Source organism: Anser brachyrhynchus, assembly GCF_964034855.1.
Source record: "Anser brachyrhynchus genome assembly, chromosome: 1".
Taxonomy (NCBI): domain Eukaryota; kingdom Metazoa; phylum Chordata; class Aves; order Anseriformes; family Anatidae; genus Anser; species Anser brachyrhynchus.
In genome coordinates this window covers 103,636,842-103,664,833 of record NC_137694.1, presented here as the reverse complement: position 1 = coordinate 103,664,833, position 27,992 = coordinate 103,636,842, and the positions used below count along the sequence as shown (strand labels likewise).

Sequence of the window (27,992 nt, the reverse complement as noted above, 5' to 3'; positions counted from 1 at the left end):
TGGAACCAGTCCAGGCACCCCCAGCCCCTTACCACCCCACACCCCCGGCACGGCGGGACCGGGCCCCTACGGAAGGGCGCCAGGCCCCGCCTCGCCGCTCGCCGGCCAGGGGGTGGTGCCGCTGGGGCACTGGGTGAGGGGTGGCGGCCCTTCGGCTCAGCTCGGCTCAGCTCGGCTCGGGGCTAGGATGGGACGGACGCTCGTGGAGCTGTTCTACGATGTGGTGTCTCCATACTCCTGGCTGGGGTTTGAGGTGAGAGGAGGGGAGGAGACGAAGGGAGGCCGGCCGGCCGGCTGGCTTTTCCCGGCGGTTCCGACGTAGCCCCGTCCTCCGCGGCGGCTCCTCGCCGGGAGCCGGCCTGGCGCGGCCGGGGATAGGAGTCGGCTGAAGGGCAACTCGTGCCTCGCCCACCCTGCCGCAGGCAGCGGCGTTACAGAGCCAGTTTAGCTAACGGAAGATCCGTGTTTTGGTTTGGTTTGTTTGGTTTTGATTTGGTTTACCCACGATATGTTTGGATTTCATTTTTCTCTCACTTGTGAGAGCACTTGTGAGAGATATCGCAGTTTCCTCCTGATGTTTTGAAAACCAGGGAATGCTTATGAAGCACATCCCAGCCTAACTGCTGCATGGCCTGTGCTGATTTGGGAATTATTGCTGAACACTTCAGTTAAAGTTTTGATGTTAAACAAGTGCCCACTCATGAGCCTGATCTCTTGCTTATTTTGCCCTTGCTTAGACTTGTGTAGTCATAATCCAGATGTGGTCTTTTCAGTTTTTCTGAGATGAGATTTCTCAGGCAGCATCCAGAAGGGGATTTTAGGACATTGCTAATAATAAAGGATTTATATGCAGCGTTTATTTCATGCCTTAGCTTATTTTCTATTTGCATGGAGATCTACAGACCTCTCCGACTGTTAATCTGGCATTGCCTTTCTGTGTTGCAGGTACTCTGCCGGTACCAGCACATCTGGAACATTGATTTGCGCTTTCGTCCGGCTTTCCTTGGTGGCATAATGCAAGCAACTGGTAGCTAATTTGTGGAGATTAACTCCGTGGGGAATTACTTTCTTCACTAGTGGGACACTCCTGTGCGCAAGCTCAATGAGTGCTGAACCCACAGAGCCACCTTTAAACTCAGTTTTGGCACCATCAGCAAAGTAACTGTAGCATTGTGGAGTTCGGTAGTGACTGAGAAATCAGCTGCAAGGCATTTCATACTGTTACAGCATTACCCCTAATGCTTATACTCTCTGTGGAAAATACTGTCTGCATCCAAGTTCCTCAATTCTAAAATAGGATAATAATAATTTGATATGGAATGGTTTTCTAAAAGTTTTGTGTTGAGTTAAAACTAGAGTTAATCTGTGGAACACCTACAATTTCTTAAGATACATTAAGGATCAAAGTGTGTCATAAAACAGTACTTGTGGTCTTATTAGAAGAAATTAATCACTGAGATTTATAAATCACGAAATTAACAAGTCTCTACATTTATTTATCCATGCGTAGTTGTTTAGTTTAAAGGTCATCAATCCAAATCAATATAAATCTCTGCCAGGACATTTGCTTCTTTATTTAAAACTGGTTCTGCTAACCTAAAGGGCTGATCTGGGCAAAACCAAAATAAATAATTTTTAAACCATAGTATTATATTTGGAAAATCTGCATATGTTTCACTAAGGCGATATGAGATTGTACTCTTTCTTAGGCATGTGTATAGATGAGGTCTAACTTATCAAGTTTTGTTTTGTCCAGTGCTTTTGTAATATAGTTGAAATCTCCTGCTTATAGTGGAACTTTTTCTGAAAGGTAACAAGCCCCCAGCAATGTTGCCAAAGCGTGCAGAATACATGCTGAAGGATATAGAAAGGATGGGAAAATATTACCAGGTGCCTGTAACAGTTTCAGCAGATGACTTCCAACGTATCTTTGGTAAAAGTAAGTAAGAGACTTAACGTAGATGATATTTTTCAACTCTGGCTCAAATTTTCCGTGACAGTAAAGGTTAAGATAAATTCTCTTACCACAGCCCTTTCCTTTGTCTGGGAGCACTATGAAGTCTGTGCATTTTTTTTTAATCATGAAAGGGAACTTCTGGGGAAATATACCTGTAAATGATTTTAACATTGAAGGTACTGTGAATCAACATAAGCTTTACCATTTGGGAACTCTTACATAGACGGTCATACTGGTTTTAGGTAATACTTCTGCAGTCCATATCTGTTCCTGATCCTGTGCCTTGTTTCAGCATGTTTCTTTGTCTCCCCATGAAACCCAGGCAGTCTTGGAGCCATGCGCTTTATCACAGCCATTGATATGACGCAACCAAAATACCTGGAACCCTTATCTAGAGAGTTCTGGATGCGTTTTTGGTCGCAGGTCAGTATTTTATGAAGCCAAGATCTCGTTCCTTTCTGTCACTATTCCTGTCCCACTTCATTCAAATGTGGAATGTGAGCAAGAGAAAGGAAAAGTCTTTTCATTAAAAGTAATGGCAGGAAACATAAAGTGATAGAGGTTCAGGAATCACTACAAGAAAAGAACTAGCTTCTAATCAGCTTAATTTGCCATTTCTTATTTTCAGTATGGATAGTGAGTTCTGTGGGCTGAGTGAATCAGTAGTTCATATCAGAAAACATTCAATGTGTTCCTTGATCACGTGTCTTAAAACTTTTTCTGAGAAAATTTTTCCAGTAGTATCAACTAACATTGTTTTTATTTCTGTTTTCTTAGAAAATTTGCTTTCAAGTCCAGAACTGAGCTTTTGTTCATATGTACTGAATTACTTATTTTATTCTTTCACCAGCATGAAGATATCAGTCAGCTGGAGAGTATAGTGGCTGTAAGTGTCTCCTTTCTGTTGGTGCTTCTGCATTTCTGGTACAGATTCTTACTGATGGCTTGTATCATTAATAACCATGGAAACAGCTTAGTGTGGCCTTACTAATTACTAATTTGTCAATTGATCATTTGGAGTTCTGAAAAACTCCGTTACGAAAAAAGATTTAATTTCTCTAGCTGCTCCATTTGGATTTATTTATTTATTTATTTATTTATTTTATTTATTTATTTATTGTCATGCTTTGAATAATACTTGGAACCAGAATCTCCCTTTTTGTTAATTCATGTGGCAAGATACCCAGAATGGACAATGAATTATTTGTTACTACTGGTCCCTACTACTGGTTAACAGTAGTGAAAGTATAAACATAAGTTTAAACATAAATATAAACATATAAGTGAAAGTATAAACAGAGTCTCCAGAATGCATTGAGATTTTGCTACATATGAAATCTTCTGGTGAAATGCAACACTTCACTGGGAAAGTCAACTCTCAGTGGGATTGATGAAGCCAAGCTTTACTATTAAGTTCAGTGCTGTATTGCCCCCTTATATGCTTAGACATTGTACTTGCTTGATGTATTTTCTTTTGCTGGCGAGATTTTGTACAGGTTGTAATGGCATCTAGGTTTCTGTGTAAGACCTTTTTTAAGGGATCTCTCTTCTACATTCTTTTATTTTTAAATTCTTAGAATATAAAGAAAAGAAGAATTGTCCATGGCTAAGGGTTACAGTCTCTACTGCCCAACTTCCCTATCTGAAACTTGAAACTTGCAGTCCAGCTGTTTTCCCAGAGTCTAGTCCTTGTACTTTAGCTTCATCTTAGTGCATCTTTTTACCAGAATTTCAGAAAAAGTTTGCATTTTGCCTTTTCAAGAGGCAAGACTTGAAGGATATATTTAAACATACAGGGAAAAAGTCCTAAGCCTACAAATCCATCATTATTTAAATAAAGATAAAGCAAGGACATGCAGAACTTCAGAGAAACAAACTTAATACTCAGAAAGATCTGTAAGTAATTTAGCCATTCCTTGGAAGTCCATGAGTATATCCATGTTCAGCAAGGCACACAGGTAGGTATCTTCTCACTTGCTTTTGTCTGTTTTCATTCACTCTTGCAGCAAGTACTAGACCTTCCTCTCTTGTGGAACTATACCATCCAAAGCTGCAAAGGGTCCTCAGCCTTTTCATCTGAGTATTTATAGGTGAATGTGTTCTAAACAATGATTGAAAAATGTTGTTTACTTGATACAGTTCCATTGTGTGTCTGTGGTATTTTTTTACTCAGTTTTCAGTCAGTAGTAACTTCTCATAACTTGCTATAGAAGCAAAGTAGTCTTTGAATCTTGTCCCAGTCTTCCTAAATCTTCCTGCCCTAAAATGGTGAGCATCAGATACTGTGTCTCTGTGTAAAGACTGCAGTCTAAACACTTTGGTTACCCTGCTTGCACAGCATTTTGTACTACTATCAGGCTACACTAGTTTATCTCCCATTTGAGTAGCATCAAAAAGAGCTCCTGATTGTCCTGACGTGGGGGGAAGAGGAGAAGGTACAAAAAAAAAAAAAAAAAGTGGATGCTAAATGAAGAAGAAAAAAAAGTGATTGAGACAGTTTTCTTTCAGGAATACTTTTACTTTTTTAAAAGTAAAAACAAACAAACAAAAAAAAACAACAGCATGTCATTCCAGCAGGTGTTAGAAGTTAACATTCTTTGTGAGATACTTTTTAAAAATAGATATTTGTAACTTCAGCATTACCCAATATACATTTGACTTTTACCTTTGGCACCTTTATTTCATTTCTGTTCTGTTTGTGTGGCAGTAGCACAGAGGAGACTAAAAAGATAGAGCAATAGTACTAGCAACTGTTAAAATTCTGTGAGTTACAAGTATCATTTACAGCTCCTATGTGGCCATATTTGTAGTAAAAACTGTGTCTTGGCATGCTAATATGGTAAGATTCTTGATTTTCCTTTTCAGAACAACTTATTTTTTTAACTTTCAAGTTACCTGATAAGTTATTGAAACAGATGTTAAACTCAGCATTCTCTCTATTTCTCTCTAACTCCTGAAAAAAAATAAAACAAAATTCCAGACTTAGGGCTTTAGGGGCTAGGAGTTGATAAATGATGAATAGGTTGGGAATACAGCAAGACAATGGGCAAGAATTACTTCACGGACATTTTGTAATTTTTTGTAATAGATTTTGGGTAGTAACACTGAAGATTAAATTAGTTAGTCCATAACAGGAATTAGAATGCTTCATGGTAAAGCACTCTTAATTATATTGTCTTTTCTCAGGTTGCAGGACAGGCTGGGCTATCATCAGAGTTCACCCAGAAGTTACTTGACATGATTTCATCCCCTGAAGTGAAGAATCGTCTGAAGGAGACAACAGAGGAAGCAATAAAATATGGGGTGAGATGTTTCCAGTGCCTCTTTTATCACAGCTATGCATTCCTTCCCTATTAAAAAAACTAGGAAACAAGGAACATGATCTATATAGATCATCTCTCTTAGCTTTCACATGTTCAAAAAGCAAAAGTGACTAACTCCCTGTTATTAGGATTTTTTTTGCATTGTCATCTGGGAAACTCATTCAGCCCATTCCACTTGGTTGACAAGGATGGGCAACTAAGGGACCAGTATCAAGTGATACTGTTTATCACTACTTGAAATAAATCTGTGAGTTTGTCAGGTTGCTTTTTTAGCTCACTGAAAAGGGGCACGCAGTCTGGATCCAGAGTCCCCTACTTTCTGATGGCTCCATTAGATTCATCTTTCAAAATGAAGAAGGTGAAATGAAGGGGAGGAAAAAAGTCAGCATTCTGGGGTTCTATTCCTGAAGATTGATCATGTACCTACAAAAATTTGATAACATTCTCTGTTTAATCTCCATGGTGTCAATAGGCATTTGGGATGCCTGCTGTTGTGGCACATTTTAATGGGAAACCTCATCTCTTTTTTGGCTCTGATCGTTTAGAGCTGCTAGCCAACGTTATAGGTGAGTGTACCTAATAATACAGCTAAACGAAACACACTTAATGTCTTTCAAATATTAAAAAATGTTGAGTATACTTCTTAAAATGTTGACTGGAATGTGTTTCAATACAGTTAGAGTGACCAAAGCTGTGAGTTCTCCATCCTCTCTCACTAGTTTGTTTCAAGGCTTTGCACTCCACATGCCATTCTCAAATTACTACTAAGTTCTTTAGTTTTCAGAATATTCATATTTAACTATTTGATACTGGATATTGGATCTTGGTTAAGATTAAGACTACGGCTGATACTGATTTTTTTTTTTGTAGTTTTAACATTTTTATTTTAAGTCTGTTCCTTCTTAATAAATAACACTATCAGAGCTCCCAAATCCATATCTTATTGTTACATAATTACACAACTTTAATAGAAATTCATTGATTGACCATCCTCTTGGATGTCAATGTCCTTATTTTCATTTTCTGTATTAATAAAATATAATTTTTTAATTTTTAAACAGAACTGGGTTAAGTTGTGATAACTAATACAAAATGGAATTTGGCTACAGATCTCACATTTGGCAGCACCTGGAAAAGAGGAGAGCAGTAACCAGAAAGACTTATGTATATGATTAGGTGTGTTGCATTTGTGGAAAAATTTCAGCAGCAAACCTTCATTACTGTAAATTAAATTTGGCCATAAGCTAAACAGAAGGGAATTTTGGACACTTATTTACTTGTTCTGGATGGGTTTCTGATTGTATAAAAAAGTTCTTGATGAAAATGAGAGTGAGGAAGGTTCGCTTTCCAACAGCCACTATCACAGTAACTAATCCTAATTGGAATGTTCTGCCCTGGTTTCTAGTCTCCACTCCAAACTGGGCAAGGACTTGAACAGATTCTCTTTTTGTTTCTCTGACTCCCCAGCCTTCTACCCTTTTTCTCTTCCTTACCACCAGCCCCTCAAAAAAGTAGTCCTAAAGACGCTTGATTTCACCCTCATGCAGTGTTCCAGACTTGCAGAACTTCTCATCTGTAACAGAGGAAAAGAATTCTTCTGTACAGCTGCAGTTGTAACTAGACAGCAAAGGATGTAGGAAGCAGGCTGCAGCATGCCAAACAATATAAATATCTGTATTCCATCATCAGTAGTTACCCTTCAAAAGAGGAGTAGGAAGAGTCACCCTGCTACAGAAATGTGACCAGCCAATCACTTTTCTGTATTAAATTTTAACTTTCTCTTTTGTTCTGATTTGTCTTGCAGGTGAAAAATGGCTGGGGCCAGTTCCTTCAGTTCCAAGCTCCAAGATGTGAAAAGTCTTGGGAAAATACATAAGAATGAAAGAATTACACAGATATGGTCGATCTTTGGTGATTATCTGAATGTATCCAATGAATGCATTTTATGGTGAGATGGCTTTCTCTTCCTTATCTGTTAACTCTACAGATCAGTCTTGTTTCTAGTTAAGAAGTTAGAGGTTTGCCAGTATTACCAGTCTGGTTAGTTCTTTACAAACTTGTAAAAATATGATTCTTTCAAAGATTAATGATTAACAGTAAAGATTAAACATTAAAGATTTAACTTCTTACCAATTAAACATCTTCCCTGACTATATCTTTCCCTTACTCTAAAAGTATGAGAATTAAATTATTATGGGACTGAGATCTTGATGGTTCAGAGATTTCTTGTATCTTCCTGCTTGTCCTTTAGAAACACGCACATACAGCCTAAAAAATGTTGGTTATGTTCTCCTTTTATTATAAGTCTAAGATACAACAAAGACACTAGAAGTACACAACAAGGCATTCATGCTTCTCTTTACCCTGCAGCATGCCAATTGGATAGGACACCAGAGAGACCAGTGGAAGAGAGAGGGACAATTCAAGTCCAAAGCAAAATCTGGGAAATAAATCAAGTACTTCAAAAAGAACTGTTTCCCAACTTGGACAGTATTTTATACACTTTGCATTTTAGTGACAGACATTTGAGAAGAGATTGACAGCACACGCATGCATTCTTGGGCACCAGCTCCAGCCCTTGTAGGGGTTTTTAATTAATGCCAGTTTTACAGTAGGGTCCTTGGAGGACAGTGGTAAATATGATGTAAACTCACTTGGTAACTGAACTAGACTGTATTATGCTTCCTCAAAGATGACCTAATTGCTGCTTATCTAAAGGTGATCTTGGATATGGCTATAAGGGACTTCATGTTGTGTGGTCGGCAGGGGGGAAGATGTGCAAACAACAACATTAAAACCAAAACGTGTAACTTTTCACTCTCTCCTCTGATTACATTAGTTAGAAATTTTACACTGAAATAGTTTGAAGTTGGCCCTGTATTAGATGAATTGGGATAACTCTTGAATTAATTTGTGTAAGGCTTGATTTTTCTGTGATTCCTTGCTGCCTCTGATGCATCACTGAAGGAAGAAAGACTAGCAGCAGCTGAAATTCTGCTTCTGTCTCTTTCTGAACTTAAAGGTAAAGCATAGGCATGCTCAGTCACTTGAACAGCAAATCAGCAAGTCCTGCAATCAGCAAATCATAAGAAAAAGACCAGTATCCTTCATGTTTTTTTTAGCTCTGTGTGTTGTGGAGTGTCATGTGTTCCCCCATCCACAATTTTTCCTTCTTACACCTCTTTTACCTGTTTAGGGAATATCCTATAAATTGAGAACTCCTTCCTCCTTTCCACCAGTGCACCCCTTAGTCTGGGCAAATCAAGCCTGGAATTTAAGGAAATCTTTGTGAGATATAAAAAGCTACATTAATTTAGGACCAATTTGTTTTTGATCATTTCACCCCTGAAATTTGCTACTCTCCAATCTGTGCTACAGAACTGATTCTGAGGTTCTGATGAAAATGGAGTGAATGAGACATTGCTTTAAGTCAGAACACTCCAGTGACTTGATTTACAGTGCTTGCTCAGAAACAGGTAAAATGCATTTTTTTTGTGGAGGTAATGAACTCTGGTGGGAAGGGAGAATGCAAGGAACATCTTGAATTAATCTCATGGTGAAAGCCAGGTTCTCATGAAACTTTATCCTTTGAAAGAGCTTAACTGAAAAAACAGCCTCTGAGGCAAAACTGTGTTGATGTGGCAGATGGATCAAATGAGATGGATTTTACAGTCTGCTATGTACTTCCCCAAATTCTCTTCAAGGCCCTCAGACCTACTTGAAATCAGTGAAATTAAATGCTCAAAGACTTAGGTACTAAAATATTTATACACTACTGAGAAGATTAACAAAATCTGACCTGAGTTGTTTTCCTTATATGACTTATTGTCTGTGATAACCATTAGTACATGATTACATCCTTTGCATTTTTGTCAGTGAGCATGCACATTGCTGCCACTCCCTATACCTACCTCGAGCAAAATTTGCCTGTTTGGGAATGGAGGTTTGAGCAAGTTCTGCCTCTTGTTAAGGCAACATTACTCCTCTGTTACAGAGACCTGATCATGAGCACCAGCTCTTGGTACACACTCTGGTGACTACCCCAGTAAACACTGTCTGGCAACTATACCTCTCGCACAGCAGGCATTTAAGTAGTCTCAGCACTAAGTACTAGCTTCTTTACCCGGCCTCCCTTTCTGATCTGCTCTCTATATATGTTAGCCTACTGGGACACCAATGGCCTGGTAACATCCACTGTGGGAATTCAGCTGTTTATATGTATGTTCTGAATGCCACCAGGTGGCGGGGCAGCTAAAAGTTGAGCATTACCTTAAAAAACATTGAGGACCTAAACCGCTGTGTCTTCTACCAGACACAGGGGTCAGTGCTAAGCACTAGTAAGAACTGTCAGCTATTTGGAAATAGCTGGAAGAATGTTCCATGAAGTTGATATCTTTTCTGCTAAATTAGTTCTTCAGAGCTTTACATCCACATCACTAGTTCTTCAGAGCTTTACGTCCACATCACTTTCAAGGTAGCATGATGTTTAGCTGTCAAGACAGAGAGGATACCAAGCAAGGAGATGGACTTTTGAACCAAAGCAGAGACTCTGAAAGATGCGGGAAAAGCTTGACTTTGAATTCTAGGGAACAAGCCTGGAGTTGTGTTCCCCTCTGCCCTATTACAGACCTCACCAGGAGATACAGTCTCACTTCCCATGTCTGGTAAATCTGTGAAACTGGCATAGAGGAGTAGGTGCCACCAATGCTACACTAAAAGCAAGCAAGCAAAAATAGAGATAGGCACAAAGTCAGAAAATAAGCAAAAGAAAGTGACTCAGTAAAATAATGAAACCACAGGAAGCAGAGGATAGGTGCAGAGAAAGATAGGTGGTGCTTGAGCAAAGGAAACCCAGCAATGGAAGGAACAGAACAGAATAAAACTGAACATTGATTAGAGCAGTAAGAGGTGTCTCAGTGAGAAAATGTTCACTGAGAGGGAGCAGGCAACCAAAAAAGGCAGAGCTTACGTAGATTAAACAGGCCAGAGTCAGTTGGCCACAGAAGAGCATTTGGGGAAGAAGTATAGGATTAACTGTATTTACTGTGAAGCTCTACAGTATTTGTTGCACTCTTTCAGTGAGGCTAGGGATGGCCAAGAGGCCAGCTTCCACCCTATGCCATTGGTTTATGGTTCTGTTCCATGTCAGTTACCTGTGCTTCTTACCCAGCCTGCGCTGAAATAGTTCTCCAGCGATGACCTCACGCACAGCACAAAATGAAGGCCTGCAGAACAAGATAGTTCTTTAACCTCCTGCAAATACCTTCTTGTCATTTCTTGTCCTTTCAACCTTCAGCAAGCAAAGCCACCTAGATTAAGTCTCTCTCTTTTCTGCCATCCTTATGGATGCAGGTGCTGAGCACACCTGGAAGGCCCAGCTGATCAATGTATGGCTGAGGCTGGTGCCATTGCAAGAATTTGTTTTTTTTTTTGATCCTGGTGATCAAGCATTGATGACCTTGACCAGGAGGAAATCACAAAGCTGCATTCTAGCATTCTACAAGACAAGATGAAAACTAGGTTGGTGATGAAGGCATTAAGAAAAATATCAGATGAGAAAAGCTCTGCCTTACTACTCTGTAGACCTCCAAAGTCATCTAGCTGAAAGGGTAACAAGCTGCTGGTATGTAAGGAATTTAGGTAGCTGTTGTTTCACATTAGTAAATTTAGTGAAGCTTTAGGCCACAGTACGAGTTTTATGTCACCTCAACCTGATAAGTAGTGGTGATTGAGCAACAGTGAGCAGCATTGTGTGGGGATTTGGGTGGAGCTGATGGGGAAAGGATGTGCTGACCAAGGAAGGCACCAGATGAGAGCCTGCCCAATTGGACTTGGCTCAAACAACTATTTGTTGTTATTATAATAATAATGGCATTGTTTATCTGTCATCCCCTGTGACATCCAAAGAAGAATATTGCGCCTTAATGCTGGAAAAACTCAAGAGTGGGGTATGTGAAGAGGTACAAAAACAACAAAAGGAGTAAGAAAAGAAGAGGGGAGAATTGTGAGAAACAAAGCTGTGTTTTTGCAATAGAGGGTGTTTTTGCAGTGGAAAATTCCATTGACCTTGCATATTCAAAAGTGATTGTGCGGCATAGCAGTGGGGAGTATGTTAAGCAGATAAGGGGAAGGTCCCACTGTCCCAAAATAAGGAGAATAGCTAAGAAAAACAGGATGAGCAGTACAAAATCAGTAAAAACAAAAATCATGGGCCCTCTAGTCACAAGAGAAGAAGGAAAAAAAAAAGGAAAAGGAGAAATTAGCGGTTGGTCAAATAAAATTGTACATATATGGTATAGAAGTGCGTCGAGTAGGTTGTGAACTTCTAGTACTCAGTGAATGAGGAAACGGGAGAAATCAGGTGTCGGGTAGTAGGGCATATAAGGTTATGATAAACTTTTACTGTGCGTTCCTGCTTGCAGGACGCCTGCCATTGCAATCGCGAATAAAATAGCTTCACAGAAGATCCTGTCTGAAGAAAATTATTGAGATTTTTCTCACAATATACGAAGCCAGTACATGTCAGTGAATTATACATGGAATCACAGCAGAATAGGGAAAGGATTGCCAGGATCATGTTAAGACAGCAATGACAGACTTTTCTGATAGCAGAGAGGAAAGTCATTATAGTGATGAAAGAATGAAGAGCACAAAGCTAAAAATATGAGCCTTGTCTCAGTTGGGTCAACAAGTTTAAAAGTTTGCAGCAATGAAATGGTATTCAGAGGGGAATAAGAGCAGTCAAATCCAAACAGAAGGACATGGTGCATATGTGTAAGAAATGGTCCAGCAATTCGTGCCACTAAGGGGTTTTGAAGGGTTAACATTGAGGCCTGGGTTTAGGCGCGAAAAGAACAAGGGATTTCTTCGGAGAAAAACTACTGACTTTGCACGGATGTGCAGTAACTTCTGATAGCCGGCCAAGAGACCACCAGATAAGGAGGAAGAATGAGAGCCTTCCTGTCTTCCTGTCTCCCTGGACCACCAGATAAGGAGGAAGAATGAGGGCCTTCCTGTCTCCCTGTTCGAGCAGCCCCTGAGAAAGTAACAGAGACTGATAAGCAGGCGACATCAGATTCGGGAAACCAATTATAATAACCTTGCCTCTTTTAGAAGTAGTAATAAATATGTATTAGCCTAGGAGTATAAAAAAGTAGATGCCTTACGTAACGGGTGTGCGTCCCGGTGGAGCAGAGACTCCCGGCGCACCCAGCGCTGTTTGCTTGCCTCTATTCGTTTAATAAATTGTAAACTCTGATTGTAATCCTATTTGGGACTCAGTCATTTATAACAATTGGGGGCTCGTCCGGGATGGTCTTGGTTCCTGAATTCTGACTTGATCTAGGAGGGGCGCCCCCACCATTTGGTGGCTCCTGTTCGAGTCAGGTCGGGGCTAACACCATCCTGAACCTGAATAAGGGCAAGCAAAGATTTAGATTTTTTTATGAGCTCCCTTTGCCGGCTGCAGCACTATATTTTGCCCGTAATTCTGCGCGCGAAGATCCGAACGAAGACGACGGAGTCGTAAGTATTTAATGTGTATACCGTTCGGTTGGGTGGGTTTCGGTTGCCTGTGTGTGTGAGAGTGTGACTGAGACGGAACGTAGTTCCGAAGCGATTGTGGAGGTCTTCTAACCGCGGTTCCAATCTCCCGCGAGGGACTTGGCCGGTGAAGGACCGAAGCGATTCCTATAGGATTCGTGGGTGGGTGATAGGTCCTAAACCCCCTGCAAGACACTCTCACTAAGGCAACCAAGGGCTGTAGGAATTGCCACAGTAAAATTCCTAGATGGGTCAGACAAAATTGAAGACCCGGGACCAGAGAAAAGGGAGCAAATTACCAGACATACCACCAGAAAGTCCATTAGGGATAATGATTAGAAATTGGAACGATAGGGGCCCCAGAAAAGGAAAAAGCAAAGTAAAAATGATTCAGTATTGTATGATAGAATGGCCAAAGGAGCCTTTAAGACCACATGTCTTTTGGCCTATTTTCGGATCTTTTGAAGACTGGGTTTGCCAGGCTTTAAATCTACATGTTAACTCAAAGGAACCTTTTAGCCAGGAGGAAAGTGATTATGCAGGATTATGGATCAGGATCTCACGTCCTTTTCCAGCCTCAATATTTACACTAAAAGCAGACGAGAAGTTTGACGAAGAAGAGAACAAAAAAATAAAAAAATAAAAAAAAAAGGAAAAAGAAAAAGATGATGAATGGGAGTCATTGGATAACCTACCACCTCTGTATCCTAACAATCCACCCCCGGTGGTGCATCTTGTAATCCTGTTTTGTTCTTAAATGTTTTGACTGTGTCAAGGAGGAAGGTGGGAGCATTATCTAAGTAACAGTTTAAAAGTTTGGGTATATTCGCGGTGGTGTTCGGTCAGTTTCCCAAGTATCGGGGGAGAGGGGCTGACTGATTATCAAAGTGGTAGAATGGAGAGTCACTTCTTTGGTGGTTCGGGCCTGAGCCCTGGGAATTTGGTAAGAAGGGGGAGAGCGAATTTATTTAGGCCTCAATACCTTTTAAACCCCCATCTTGACGGATACACAGGAGTGATTCCTTGTTTTGTGTAGGCTTACTAACAAAGTGCATGAGAAAAATTAGCATTCGGCTTGAAATTCGGTCTTGTTGAAATGTAAATTTTGTGAAAAAGGTGGTATTGTTTGTCTAGAAGACAGAAGGCTGAGTGCTTCAGGTGTTTTTCCGAAGTCCTGCGGATTTATGATTGGAATGGGGCTCATTAATAATCTGAAATAGTAAAGTTTGTATGTGGAAAGAAGAGTTTAATCCCAGAGAATTGGGACATTTGGGAAGAAGATTAGGAAAAGATAGTAAAAACCTGCAATAAAAAGGTTTGCGTGGAAATTGAAACAAGGGACAGTAACTAATATAAATAAATAAAAGGGAATGGGAAATCAAGGAAAAGGGGAAAATCCAAAAAAAAAAAAAAAAAAAAAGACGTCCTAAAAAAGAAAAAGCCTCCTTGGGTGCATATTGGCACATTGGAAGGATATTGTTAGAAATGGGGGCACAGAAAGCAAGAGGACTTTCACTAAGTATTGCAATCAATGGTGGCCACTATATAAACTAAATGGCCACTTTATGGACTATAACAGTGTCTTGCAATTAATGTTTTTGAGGAGAGAAGGAAAATAGGATGAAATGTTGTATAGTGATACGTTGTTTCAGCATCTTGGAGGGAAAAGGTTTGGAATTAAGTTGGCCCCTGACTGAGCCTTTGGTGTTGGCATTAGAAAAGTACAGGCTGGAGAAAGATAAAGGAAGTGTTAAAAGGATTGTTGGAGGTGTTAAAGGTTGTGTGGCATGTAGTATTTAACAGAGCTGTTTGAAGTTGAATGAGCAGGGAAAGAGGATGTAGGAATGTTAATAGTTCCGTCTCAACCCGAGGCTGAGATCTCTAAATCGCGGGTGTGAGCCCTCTGGGGCAGGGGGACCGTGATGGGTCCGAGAGAGTTGTCGTGGAAACAGAAAAGCAGCTAACTCTTGAAACAACCTGAGTTCCTGTGTGAGCTCAGATTGCCAATGGGACCGCTCAGGGAACTTTCAACGATTGCATTCCCCTGACCGACCCCCTCACTGAGACCCTAATCACCCCGGAAATTATGTAAATACTAAAATCTGGTTAAATTGGCTATTGGGAATTGAGAATCTGTTCCAACAAGGTCCAAAAGAAACCCCTATGGAATTTATGGAATTTTTGAATTTTTGGACCAACTTTGAAATGCAATGAGAAAAAAAAAAAAATGGACCTGGCTTAAAAACAAACAAACAAACAAACAAACAAACAGAGGCAACTGGCTAGCCTCTTTCCAGGGCAATCGGCCCCTGATATCAGAAAGAAATTGTCTTAGGCTGCAGGACAAACTTACAACAGTCAGGAATGACGGGGACCTGGGGCATCTACCCTAGCAGGTCCACTAGTTGAAATAAAGCTAGGAAACGAAGACAGAGGCTTGAATTTTTTGTTGGTTATGGGAGCTTCTTTCTCTGTGTTAGTCAGTAAATGTAATAGGAGCAACATATTCAGTGTTAAATAGTTTAAAAGGACGATTAGGAACTAAGACAACTACAATAATTGGAGCCACAGGGAAGGAGGAGGAACGGCCATTCTTACGACCCCTTGATTTGCGTTTTGGGGGTGAGGAACTAACCCATAAATTTTAGTATGTACCAGAATGCCCGATGCCACTCTTGGGACGGGATCTATTAGCCAAATTAGATGCAACAATAACCTTTGAGGATGGAGAATTAATAATGAAGGTACCTGAGTCCAAAGTAGGCCAAATCCTAATGATCAAAGATAAACCCTTTGTTAATATTCCAAGAGAAGTAGAAAATGCAGTTATAGCAACAGTACGGGAAACAGATGTACCAGGGAAGTCGAAACTGGCACAACTGGTAAAGGTGGAATTAAAGGAAGGAGCCAAACCTGTTTGAATCAAACAATATCCGCTTAAGATAGAAGCTAGGCACGGGAATGGTGAAAATTATTGACAAATTTCTCAAATATCAGATTCTGGAAGAATGTAAATCGGAATACAATACTCCAATTTTTCCAGTAAAGAAGCCGAATGGTGAGTATAGATCTGTACAAGATCTTAGAGCAATAAATGAAATAACAAAGGATATTCACCCGGTAGTAGCTAATCCTTACACATTGTTAACATCTGTGAAAGAGAAATATAAATGGTTTACCGTGATAGATTTAAAGGATGCCTTCTTTTGCATACCTCTTGATAAAGATAGTAGAAAATTATTTGCCTTCAAATGGGAAAACGTATTGAAGTTTTTGGACCACATATGGTAACAACCGTTTTGGAACAAAGGGGGGGGGGGGCACTGGTTATCACCCAGCTGGATGGTGAAATATCAGGCAATCCTAACTTAACAAGATGACATGACCTTGAAAACGACTAACCTGTTATATCCAGCAGTATTTCTAGGAACCGTTCCAGAAGAAGGACCGTTGGAACACAGTTGTGTGCAAATAATCGAACATACGCCAGCCACAAAGATTTGAAGGATGTACCCCTTGAAAGGTATTCAGTGGGAATACCACACTCCGTGGCACCCACAAAGCTCAGGGAAAGTAGAAAGGATGAATCAAACAATAAAACAACAATTGGCTAATTTAATGATCGAGACACAGCTGCCCTGGACGAAATGCTTACCATTGGCACTTTTAAACATAAGAACTAAACCACACAGTGAGACTGGATTATCATCGTATGAAATGTTATATGGTATGCCTTATTCTCAAGGGATGCCCCTAGGGAACAATGTAGTTGAGGATCATAGTATCCAGAAATACATAATTACCATTGGAAGGAGATTACAGGAGATAAGAGAAATTGGGATGATGACTCAGACACCACCTTTAGGATTTGCTATTCATAAAATACAACCAGGAGACAAGGTCTTAATAAAAACCTGGAGAGAAGAATCATTGAACCCCCGATGGGAGGGACTGTACCTTGTTTTACTTACTACTGAAACAGCTGTGAGAACAGCAAGAAGGGGTTGGACCCACGCATCCAGAATAAAAGGACCAATAACTACCGAAGCCTGGAGGGTTGAGTCCACTCCTGGGGAACTGAAACTGAGACTAAAGAGGAACTGATATCCCAGCAATGAGGTTCTGCATGAATTAAGGGCACTGGATAAAGAGGACAAGGCTGAAGGGAGGAAAGGGAGAAGGCAAGACCGGGGTAGGACCCTCCACTGCGGCGTGTATGGTCTACCGAGGGAGGCAACCCCTATGGGTATTGACCGCCGAGTGAGAGTGCCTCGACCGGACTTCTCCCACACCAAGATCAGTTTGTCCTGAGAAAAATAACATGAGAACCTTTTAAACCCATAATAAAATTGTGATTAGTTTTTCCAGGAGCTGGATCACCCTGAAGGGCTGAATGGTAACACAAGCTCTGAAAGCGGGCCCAACCCCATGACTGAAGGCGCTTCCCACACTCTCAAGATTGGACGGCGAAAAAGGCTTATAATATGACAGGTCGCCAAAGAGAACTGAATTGTGACTGTAAGTGGAAACCCAACGTGGGAGCTTGGAAGCGTGCATATACGAGTACAAACGGGGCAGACATTGTAGCAGGACCACTCGGTAACAAGGACACTCTGTATTATCACGCCCCAAAGGGTAAAGATGGATGGGATGGTCATTTTCCAAACGGGACGTGGGCCCTAAAGGGACATTATTGGGTGTGTGGCAAACATGCTTACAAGAGGCTACCTGGAAACTGGTCGGGAATATGCTATGGGGGGTACATAAGACCCTTGTTCTTTTTATTGTCACAAACACAAGGAAATCATTTAGGAATAAGATTATATGATGACCTGAACAGAGTAAAACGATCTATTGATACTTCCTTATCCGGGGATAGTGCCCAAAAATGGGGAAAGGATGAATGGCCTCCTGAAAGAATCATACAGCATTATGGGCCAGCTACCTGGAACCCGAATGAGTTGGTATCAGGAGCCCGAGAACCTATTTATAATTTGAACCGAATAATTAGGTCGCAAGCTATCCTCGAAGTTGTAACAAATCAAACAGCGACAGCCTTGGATCTTTTGGCTGACCAATCCACTCAAATGAGAAATGCTATATTCCAACATAGAATGGTCTTAGACTATTTACTAGCAGAAGAAGGGGGAGTATGTGGAAAACTGAACGATTCTAATTGTTGTCTACAGATTGATGATAATGGAAAAGTGGTCAAGCAGATAACAAAGGAAATTAGAAAGCTAGCCCACGTCCCAGTACAAACTTGGAAGGGTATGGATTGGGATTTCTTTTCATGGTTGCCTGGTGAACCATGGGTTAAAAGGATGCTGTTTTTATTTTTATGTGGTATAGTGACATTATTGTTTATACCTTGTACGATACCTTGCTTTACGTTGTTGATACGGCGAGTAATAAATAGCACCCAATTTGTGATGACTTCAGTGGAGAGAAAAGGTGACGTGTCGATAATGATGCTTAAGAAGTGGACACCCCGAGAACTGACTGATGAAATCCAATTGTTACTGACAAAGGTTGAAGGAGAGACACGAATTGATGATTAAAAAAAAAAAAAAGGGAGGAATTGTAAGAAATGGTCCAGCAATTCGTGCCACTAAGGGGTTTTGAAGGGTTAACATTGAGGCCTGGGTTTAGGCGCGAAAAGAACAAGGGATTTCTTCGGAGAAAAACTACTGACTTTGCACGGATGTGCAGTAACTTCTGATAGCCGGCCAAGAGACCACCAGATAAGGAGGAAGAATGAGAGCCTTCCTGTCTTCCTGTCTCCCTGGACCACCAGATAAGGAGGAAGAATGAGGGCCTTCCTGTCTCCCTGTTCGAGCAGCCCCTGAGAAAGTAACAGAGACTGATAAGCAGGCGACATCAGATTCGGGAAACCAATTATAATAACCTTGCCTCTTTTAGAAGTAGTAATAAATATGTATTAGCCTAGGAGTATAAAAAAGTAGATGCCTTACGTAACGGGTGTGCGTCCCGGTGGAGCAGAGACTCCCGGCGCACCCAGCGCTGTTTGCTTGCCTCTATTCGTTTAATAAATTGTAAACTCTGATTGTAATCCTATTTGGGACTCAGTCATTTATAACAATATGCAAAGATTTTGTGCTATGTATGCACCTACAAGTTTCCAAATTGTCAGTAGAACTGCTAGAATCATACACTGTATGGGGAGGGAAGTCAGACCTAAAAGGATGTAGTGTGGTTAGGAGCACTTTCAGGGAAAATACCTGGGTGGAAAGGCAATTGAACAGCTAAGGTTCTTTTTCAAAATTACAGATAAAGCAGCTTCCAATTTTTCTCTGTCCAGATAATTTGAACCAGTTGGGATTACTTCTCACAAACATCTCCTATCAGCCTGAAACTCTGAAACTTTGAGGGAATTTTTCATATTCTGATAGGGATGGACGTGGTTAAAAGAGTCTGAAGTACAAGGGTGGAAGGGAGTAACCTCTGCTAGGCCCCTCAAGCTTGGCAACCCCTAGGGGTACATCACCACAAGTCCAGAGCCCTCTTCCCTGGCAGGAATCCCCTCCTTTTGCCAGGTTTCTGGGAAATGAGAAAGACGCAGATGGCCCTTTAAAAGCATGAGCCTATTAGTGTGGACAGCACGACCCACTGCAATGTACAAGCTTGCTGGAAGCAAGGAGTATCCACAAATTATTGTGCCTTAAAAGTATTAGGGAAATCCAACATGGCATAGACCCCAAGGTATAGAAGTTCATTTATAAATATATTGGGCAGGGGGGATGTTCATTGTGTTAATTTCTTACATCATCAACACTTGAAATGTTGTGAAATTACATGTTTCAGTGAAATATTTCTACTCTTTGGGGGAGGGGGGAGGGAGAGGGAGAGAGGGAGAGAGTTAGATAGAGATAGAGACAGAGACAGAGATAGAGATATTGAGGGAGGCTGTAAAGACAGCTTAGTAAGATCTTGGCCTTGTTTGCAAAGCACTAAATAAGAGTCAGTCCCCACCCTAAAAATATTTGTTCTCCATGAGACCTGCAAGGAATCTGTGTGCTTAAAGTCACAGCCAAGATAGTTTGTTAGAACTTGATATTTAATTCAGATTACCTGAATCACAGTCCAGTTCTTTAGCTACAAGAACAGTCTCCTTGCTTCCCCTTTTCTTGCTATTATTCCGTAACAGATGAAAATCATGGGGGAAAAAAAAAAAAAAAAGTGCCTTTCTTTAATTACAGGAAGGGATAGACACTGTTATTTAAATCAGAACAGTAAACAAACAATATGCAAACTGTTTACAATTACTTCCTCAAGATAATGTTATCAAAAAGCACCTACCTTGGAAGCAAGGAGTATCCCACAATGACAGGATATCGGGAGAATGGCAAAGATGGTTTATGTAGAGCGTAGGAATATATAGGAAACAAAACCATGGATCATTTATTTGTTTCTGAAATAGTAAGGACACATAAAAATAAGGTAGGTCTAGTGGTACAACTATGTATGGCAGCAGAGAACATTTGATACTTGCTTTGACAAATATTTAGCATACACAATAAACATGAACCACACACTAACTCTAAATACTCGAAGAACCTATTAATGAAGAATCTGGGAAACCTTCTGCTTGTGTGAAGGACTAAATATCTCTTACTGTGTTTTTACAGCACATATCACAATAGAAAAAGAAAATAGAAAAATCACCAGGTACCAAAGACCTGGAGACTTTGTCAATATCAATGGATCTACACCCAGTAGTATACTGACAACTGGCAAGACATCTGGGTGTCACATACTGCCTCACTTCCAAGCATGAGAAGTAGAGGGTCTTGTAGCAGTGACTCTGACAGGAGGCTATTAAGCCTTTTTTATCAAGTAAGACAAAATTTGGAGGGAGCTGGGAGGAACAGAGAAGGCAGCAGATGAGAATATATATCTCATCAGTAGTTCCAATATATTTAAACAAGTCTCTGCAGGCTGGACTATGACCTTCCATGCACTCAAAGTGAGAGCACTCGGATGAGAGCTTTTCAAAGAGTTAACAATATTTCCTGAATCACTCTGATTCTTTCAGCTGCAGGTAAGGTCACAGAACAGTTACGAATCAGAGGTTGCCATCAGACTCAGCAACTCTTCTCAATAAACAGTGGAATTATCATGCAGATCATCTTTGGCATCAAATATGACTTCAGTCCAACACAGATGTCCATGAACAATGTCCAATCTACCCTGCAATTCCCCCTTCATTGGCAGTCTTCTCATATTCACAGAAAGACCCTTTGCAACCAGTCATCACTCCATGCATAGTTACCACCTATAGTAAAATTTGTCAAAACTATCTGTTCAACCAGACATACACTTAATTCCAGATGTTGCATGTCCTGGTTTTTGTAGTCTACAGTGAACAAGAAAGCTACCTCTCAGCAACAGAAGCCTTAATAAAACAGAGTTCCCTTTAAAAACACAAGGAATTCCAGAGAAAGCAAGAGTGGCGTATGGCTTTCACAGTGTCGTTGCTTTCACAGTCGCTCACCAAGGCGATCAGCTCTGGGGCTGACACGTTCTGCAGCAGAGCAGGGGATCGCTGTGTGTAGGGGGTTCCCTACATCGAGGCTCCTTGAGATAGCTGAGGGAGGTCCCAGCACCCAGCAGCCCTCACGAGGGTGGCGGATGAGGCTTGGGCGGAGGCAGGAGCATCCCTCCTCTGTCGTACAAAGGGGGCCCCTGGGGAGTGCGAGCTGCCAGGGCTGGCTCTCAGGGCTTGGTGTGCATGCAGGGAGGGCGTTGAAGCTTGGCCAGCTCATCCCAAGAGTGATGGTATACACCTAGCAGAAGGCCGTGGCCACAGCTGATGCAGCCTCACAGACAGAGCTCCAGGGGGAACATGCTGCCATCGAGGTGTCAGGCTGCCTTGTGTGCCTTACTCTTACACCAGTACAGGACAGCAGCAGCAAGCACGGTTGTGGGAGGTGTGTCCAGGTTGAAGAACTGCTTCACCAGGTGGCAGAGATTCAGGAGGAGGTGGGCGGGCTGAGGAGCATCAGGGAATCAGAGGAGATTGGCTGGTGGGGTAGAGCTCTGCCATCCCTGAGGCAGGCTCCTCAGCCAGCCACAGCCACTACACAAGAAACAAAGGTTCCCCTACCCCCTCAACACCAGGCAGAGGGAGGGGATCTAAGAGACGGGGGAGTGGAAGCAGGTTCCTGTTCAGCATAGCAGGCGAACCCACCTGCTGCATATCTCACCTTCCCAGGTGCCCCTACACAACAGGTATGAGGCTCTGGAACTGGATGGGCAAGCAAATGACAATGTGGACAAAGGCCCATCCACATTGGGGGAGTTGCCCAGGGCAAGTCAACCTATGCCCCACATCACAACAACCCCCACCAAGAAAAAAAGAAGGGTTATAGTCATAGGGGACTCCCTTCTGAAGGGAACAGAGGGTCCAATTTGCCATCCAGACATGACCCATAGGGACAGGGAATCTGCTGTCTCCCTGGGTCTCGGGTAAGAGACATTGCTCGGAAAGTCACTCGCCTGGTATGTCCCTCTGATTATTACCCTTTATTGCTTTTTCACATTGGCATTAATGAGGTAGCAAAGAGAAGTCCAGGAGCGATTAAAAGGGACTTTAGGGCTTTGGGGCTGTTGTTTGAAGGATCAGATGCACAGGTAGTGTTTTCCTCTATCCTTCCAGTAGTGGGGATCAACACTAAAAGGAACAGGCAGACCCAGCAGATCAATACGTGGCTCTGAGGCTGGTGCCACCAACGTAATTTGGGGTTTCTTGATCGTGGGAAGGTCTACATGACACCAGGCCTACTGGCTCCTGATAGGAAGCGCCTTTCTCAGAGGGGATTTTTGCCCAAGAGTTAGCAGGGTTGATTCATAGGACTTTAAACTAGATTTGAAGGGGGAAAGGGACAAAACTGGGCTTGCCAGAGATAAGCTATGAGACTGCACGCCAAAAACTAAGGGACTGTGTGCAAAGCTGGCAAATGTGGTCCCAATTTTCAAGAAGGGCAAGAAATAAGATCCTGGCAATTACAGGCCTGTCAGTCTCACTTCAGTGCCTGGTAAAATTATGGAGATTATTCTGGGAGTTTTTGAAAAACACCTGAAGGACAATGCAGTCATTGGTAAAAGCCAATGTGGGTTCACAAGAGGAAAGTCATGTTTAACAAATTTAATTTCCTTTTATGATAAGATTACCCACCTAGTTGACCAAAGGAAGCCAGGTGATGTAATCCTTCTGGATTTCAGCAAAGCTTGTGATACTGTCTCTCACAGTATCCTTCCGGACAAAATGACCAGAATACAGTTAGATAAAAACATAATAAGATGTGTGAACAATTGGCTGACGGGTCAGGCTCAAAGTGTTCTTGTAATTGGGGTGACATTGGGATGATGACCTGTCACTGGCGGGGTTCCCCAGGGCTCCATTTTAGGACCAGCCCTCTTCAATGTTTTCATAAACGACTTGGAGGTAGGACTTGAAGGTTTTTTGAGCAAGTTCATGGACAATACCAAATTGGGAGGAGCTGTTGTCTCCATCAGGGGTGGTGAGGCCTTGCAGAGAGATCTAGGAAAATTAGAGAGCTGGGCAATCACCAACAATATGAAGTTTAACAAGAGCAAGTGCCGGATTCTGCACCTGGGAAGAAGCAACCCTGGCTATATGTACAGACTGGGGGATGAGATGCTGAAGGGCAGCCCCACAGAAAGTGATCTGGGGGTTTTGGTAGACAGCAAGCTGAACATGAGCCAGCAGTGTGCCTTGGCAGCCAAGAGGAGCCTACTCCAAGAGGAGTATCCTGGGGTGTGGAGAACTAACAGATTTTTCTTTCCTGAAAAGTCACATTTAAGATAAGTAGTGTTTTCAGGGCTACTTACACATTTAAAGTACCCAGATATTTAAAATTAGTGAAGCCAGGAGGAACCAACTGTATCCTGGGGTGCATCAAGCATGGCATTGCTAGCCAGTCAAGGGAAGTGATTGTCCCGGGATTAACCTGGATTGTCTACTCTGCACTGCTGCAGATCCACCTTGAATACTGTGTGTAGTTTTGGGTGCCACAGTATAAGAAAGATATAAAACTGTTACAGAATGTCCAAAGGAGGGCTACAAAAATGGTAGAGGGTCTGGAGGGGAAGATTTATGTACAGTGGCTGAAGTCACTTGGTTTGTTTAGCCTGGGAAAGAGAAGGCTAAGGAGAGACCTCTTTGCAGTCTACAGCTTCCTCATGAGGGGGAGCGGGGAGGCAGGCACTGATCTCCTCTCTCTGGTGACCAGCGATAGGACACGAGGAAACAGCTTGGAGCTGCGACAGGGATGGTTCAGGCTGGATATCAGGAAAAGGTTCTTCACCGAGAGGGTGGTGGGGCACTGGAACAGGTTCCCCTGGGAAGTCGTCACAGCACTGAGCCTGCTGGAGTTCGAGAAGCATTTGGACAATGCTCTCAGACACGTAGTCTGATTTTCTGGGTGGTCCTCTGGGGACCCAGGAGTTGGACCCAATGATCCTTGTGGATCCTTTGCAACTAGGGATGTTCTATGATTCTATGAGGCTATACAAACAGTAGCCTGGTCTGGCATGGTGCTCTTTATGAGACTGCAGCTGTTGGCTGATGTTGGAAACAACAATTCATCCCACAGAAAAAAACATGCAAAACATGTTCACAATGCTATGCTTGAACGTACCAGGATAACAATTCAGATGTCATACAAACTGCAATACTATGGCACATTATCATGGCACATACCAGAAATTCATTATGATCTACTCTTACTAATTTGGCAGTATCCATCAGAAATGCAAATTCATGTTAGAACTGGATAAAACCCATACTTAACCACTAAGTAAACTGACAGTTCACACCTTGCAAACCATGACAAGCTAAAAGATGCATTCTTTTCAGCTCACATACCTTCTTGCTTTCATAATGTAACAAAGAAAATGCTCTTTCACTGACACATATGAATGCCTATTTGAAGAGATGTAACTGAAATGTAACACATTTTTTTTCCAGAGGCAAAAAAGGAAAGTGTCTAGCTTTCCTGGGAGGTATGCTGCTTCTATGGTATGGCTGGAGCAAAACAGAGTGAAAACTTGTGTTTTTTTCTTTTCTACTTTGTTAGCTTTATGCCTTGTTAGCAATTCAGAGCATGTCAGGAGGGCAACCCTATGTATTGTCAACATAAGCAGCAAGAATATGTCACTAGGACCAGGGACGAAGACAAGGGCACAAGAAATATGCAGCAAATACATGTTAACTTTTCTTACTGCATATCATCTGCTTTGGCTTTATGTCTGCAGAAAGAGGATGCAAGCACTGTTCTACAATAAAGTTGCTCTGCGTATTCAAGTCTTATTCTCTCTTATTTCTAGCATGACCTAATATAGTCTAGTATGACAGTACATGATCTTTCCACATTCTTTTAACTATTCTTAATTGTTTTCTTAATTTCATTTTAAAACTATTACTTTCTCCTCATTTCCTCTTTTCACAATACATATTCCACTTGATTCTTTCACAATATTGTAGCAGTTGGATCTTAACTGCCCTCCTTCCTTGCCTCTACTCACAGTCAAGTTCTCTCCTCCTCTTTATGATCCACATTAGGAGCTGTCAGTTACCATGAAAGGAGAAGTGACCCTTGTACTCCATTTAGTAGCATTACAGTGACTGGGGTGCTCTCCTTCAAAAGAGTGTATACTGCCAATTTACATCTTACATGTAGCAACATCTGATTTTTCAACAATATAACTATTGCATGTGTAGAGATCCTACAAAGTATAGAAAGTCCTCAATCAAAAGACAAATGATACAGACCAGACTAGGTTCTGTCATCAAACAACCAGCTGCAGAAAGTTTTACCAGTGCAAATGAAATATGAGGTTTATAGCTTCTGTCATAAGCAGGTTGCAGAATAAAAAGCTGAGAAATTTTCTAGACCTTCTCTTTTTTTATTATTTTATTTATTTTTTTAATTTTATTTTCAGAGAAAAAAACTAAAAATATGAATATAAAAGGCTGAAATAAGAGATAAAATCCTCAAATACCACAGCCTTGGTAAATGCTTGTTACTCTTCTGCCATTCTCATGACATAAAAGGGGGCACTGCTTCACTAATTTTAAATACTTGGGTACTTTAAATGTGTAGGCTGCCCTGAAAACACTTCTTAAACACTTTTCAGGTATCCCTGAGAGCTATCCCTGAGGAGCTACTAGCAACAGTAGAAGCTCTCCTTGCAACAGTAGAAGCTCTCCCTGTAACATGAGTCTTTCTATGAACACATTTCTACCATGACTGATACAGAAAAGTCACTGCAGGTAGAAGACAGGAATGCCAACAAAACACCATACAGTGACTACACATACAATGACTTTCACCTTGATCCAATAAGAACTGGAATAAGCTGGAAGACAGAAAGAATCTGCTGGTTCCCAAGAAACGAACATTTATTCAACCATGAACGTTCAAGCATAACAGTCGTTCTCAAAATTACACACATTTTTGAACATCCAAGCACAGGTGTAACTTTGTTGGGGTTCTACTTCCTCACAATCAAGACATCAGACTGACCAAAACCGTATCAACCACAGGTCATGGCAGCCCCATAGATACAACATAATAATGCCTTTGACACAGAGTAGTCTCAACAGAAAAAATGAAGTCATGCTTTACAAAGGTGACTAAGCAGAACCCGGAAGTCAAAACAAGTGGTAGACAAGACAGGAAAAAGTGGTTCTGTACCACTTTGTTCATAACACTTGTGCAGACTCTCAGGAATTGCTTCAGGAAAAGGTTATAGACTTAGTGATTACAGAGAGATTAATGGTGCCATGGTACCTACGTCACAAGCCCTTGGGAATACAGCAAGTTCTCTGCATACCCACCTGATAAATGAGGTTACACTAGGTACTAAGTTAATTAGTAGCAGCCTGGGCAGGAGGTAAAATAGATAGTGAGAAGAAACAGGGGAAAGGTGAACTGATACTTAGAGACTGAATGAAGAACAAAGATCAACAATGAGATACTGGAAGAAAGACTGAAAAATAAGACCTGTGGTCTTAGAAAATCTGCTGTCAAATGAAGACTGATCCCCACAGCATGCCTGAACAATACAGAACACAAATAGAGAACGCTTTTTTATAAAAAGCATCTCTACTTCACATGAAAGGGAGATAGTTTAGGATGACAGCATAAATGTCCTTGTTTACTCTCCCTGACTTGCACCCCTTGTTTTGTAACCACTGCATAGTAATTCCTATCAGGCCTTTCCCAAAAAACTCTGGGTTCTCTAAATTTGGTATCACCACAAACTTCCTGATGTGGTCATGTGACTGATTTTTCAGTGTTATGGATAGTGACACACTGTAAGCAACATCAGTCTGGACCAGACTAAGTAGATAATCAGAATGGCAAACACAGAAATTTCACAAACCATTCAGAAACGTAAAATGTTCATACGGCATTGTATGTTTAGATTCACAAGGCAGTCTGTATCATATTGAGAGAAATGCTGAATTAATGCACTCACAGTTGCATTACAAAGTATTTTTCTTGTAAATGCATAAAAAATCATTCCTGAAGATTCATCTCAGAAATCCATAAAATTCCATGAATTAAATATACAGTAGTTACTGTGGTGGTTTTACCCCGCTAGGCAGCTAAATTCCACCACAACCATTCTTCCACTCCCCCTCCTCAAAAGAAAAGGAGAAGAAATTATAATGGAAAGGAAAAGGTTTACGGGTTGAGATAATGATAATTTCATTAAAGGGAAAAGAAAGAGTGGAAAATAAAAAAAGCAAAAAAAAAAAAAAAGCAAAGGCTGAGCAGAAGCAAAGAGAAAAAAAATTTTCTCTGCTTCCCATCAACATATGATGTTCAGATGTCCTTCGAACCAGGGCCTCAACACACAAACACAAATAGCATTTTTTTGGGGAGGACAGATGTTTTCATAATGAGGGGTCCACCCCCCACCCTTTCTCTTTCCCCTAACACAGCTTTTATTGCTGTGTAACATCATATGGTACGCAATGTCGCCTTGGTCAGTTTAGGTCAGCTGCCCTGGTGATGTCCCCTCCCCACCCCTTGCCCACCACCAGCCTGCTGGCTTTGCAGGGTTTGGAGAGGGTCTTGATGCGGTGCCAGCACTGCTCAGCAATAGACAAAACA

The 27,992-nt window shown here is 41.4% G+C and overlaps 2 protein-coding genes and 1 long non-coding RNA gene across 9 annotated transcripts; 2 read left to right on the top strand and 1 right to left on the bottom strand.

Annotated features, from left to right (window-relative positions):
• Positions 1 to 35: 35 nt before the first annotated feature.
• GSTK1 (glutathione S-transferase kappa 1) lies at positions 36 to 27,634 on the top strand. 5 transcript variants are annotated; one of them, XR_013948923.1, is made up of 9 exons: positions 36 to 253; positions 946 to 1,027; positions 1,811 to 1,939; positions 2,280 to 2,380; positions 2,808 to 2,843; positions 5,144 to 5,260; positions 5,753 to 5,846; positions 7,085 to 7,228; positions 7,651 to 8,090. XR_013948923.1 is itself a non-coding variant. In XM_080586397.1 (8 exons), the coding sequence occupies exons 1-8, from the start codon at positions 188 to 190 to the stop codon at positions 7,132 to 7,134; spliced, it is 675 nt and encodes a 224-aa protein (XP_080442523.1). In that variant the 5' UTR covers positions 36 to 187; the 3' UTR covers positions 7,135 to 7,413. The 5 variants fall into 5 exon arrangements, 2 of the variants coding, with proteins under 2 accessions (XP_080442523.1, XP_080442524.1); XR_013948921.1 differs by lacking the exons at positions 5,753 to 5,846; positions 7,651 to 8,090 and adding an exon at positions 26,005 to 27,634; XR_013948922.1 differs by lacking the exon at positions 5,753 to 5,846.
• On the bottom strand, positions 7,650 to 25,998 carry LOC308192631. The gene is made up of 2 exons (XR_013948948.1): positions 19,915 to 25,998; positions 7,650 to 10,505 (listed from the first exon to the last, which is right to left on the bottom strand). It is a non-coding gene; the product is annotated as an uncharacterized lncRNA (long non-coding RNA).
• On the top strand, positions 12,058 to 18,424 carry LOC308192599 (endogenous retrovirus group 3 member 1 Env polyprotein-like). Of its 3 annotated transcripts, XM_080586359.1 has the most exons (3): positions 12,058 to 12,804; positions 16,238 to 16,345; positions 17,182 to 18,424. In XM_080586359.1, the coding sequence occupies exon 3, from the start codon at positions 17,307 to 17,309 to the stop codon at positions 18,381 to 18,383; it is 1,077 nt and encodes a 358-aa protein (XP_080442485.1). In that variant the 5' UTR covers positions 12,058 to 12,804; positions 16,238 to 16,345; positions 17,182 to 17,306; the 3' UTR covers positions 18,384 to 18,424. The 3 variants fall into 3 exon arrangements, with proteins under 3 accessions (XP_080442485.1, XP_080442486.1, XP_080442484.1); XM_080586360.1 differs by lacking the exon at positions 16,238 to 16,345; XM_080586358.1 differs by having other exon boundaries at positions 16,238 to 18,424.
• Positions 27,635 to 27,992: the final 358 nt, after the last annotated feature.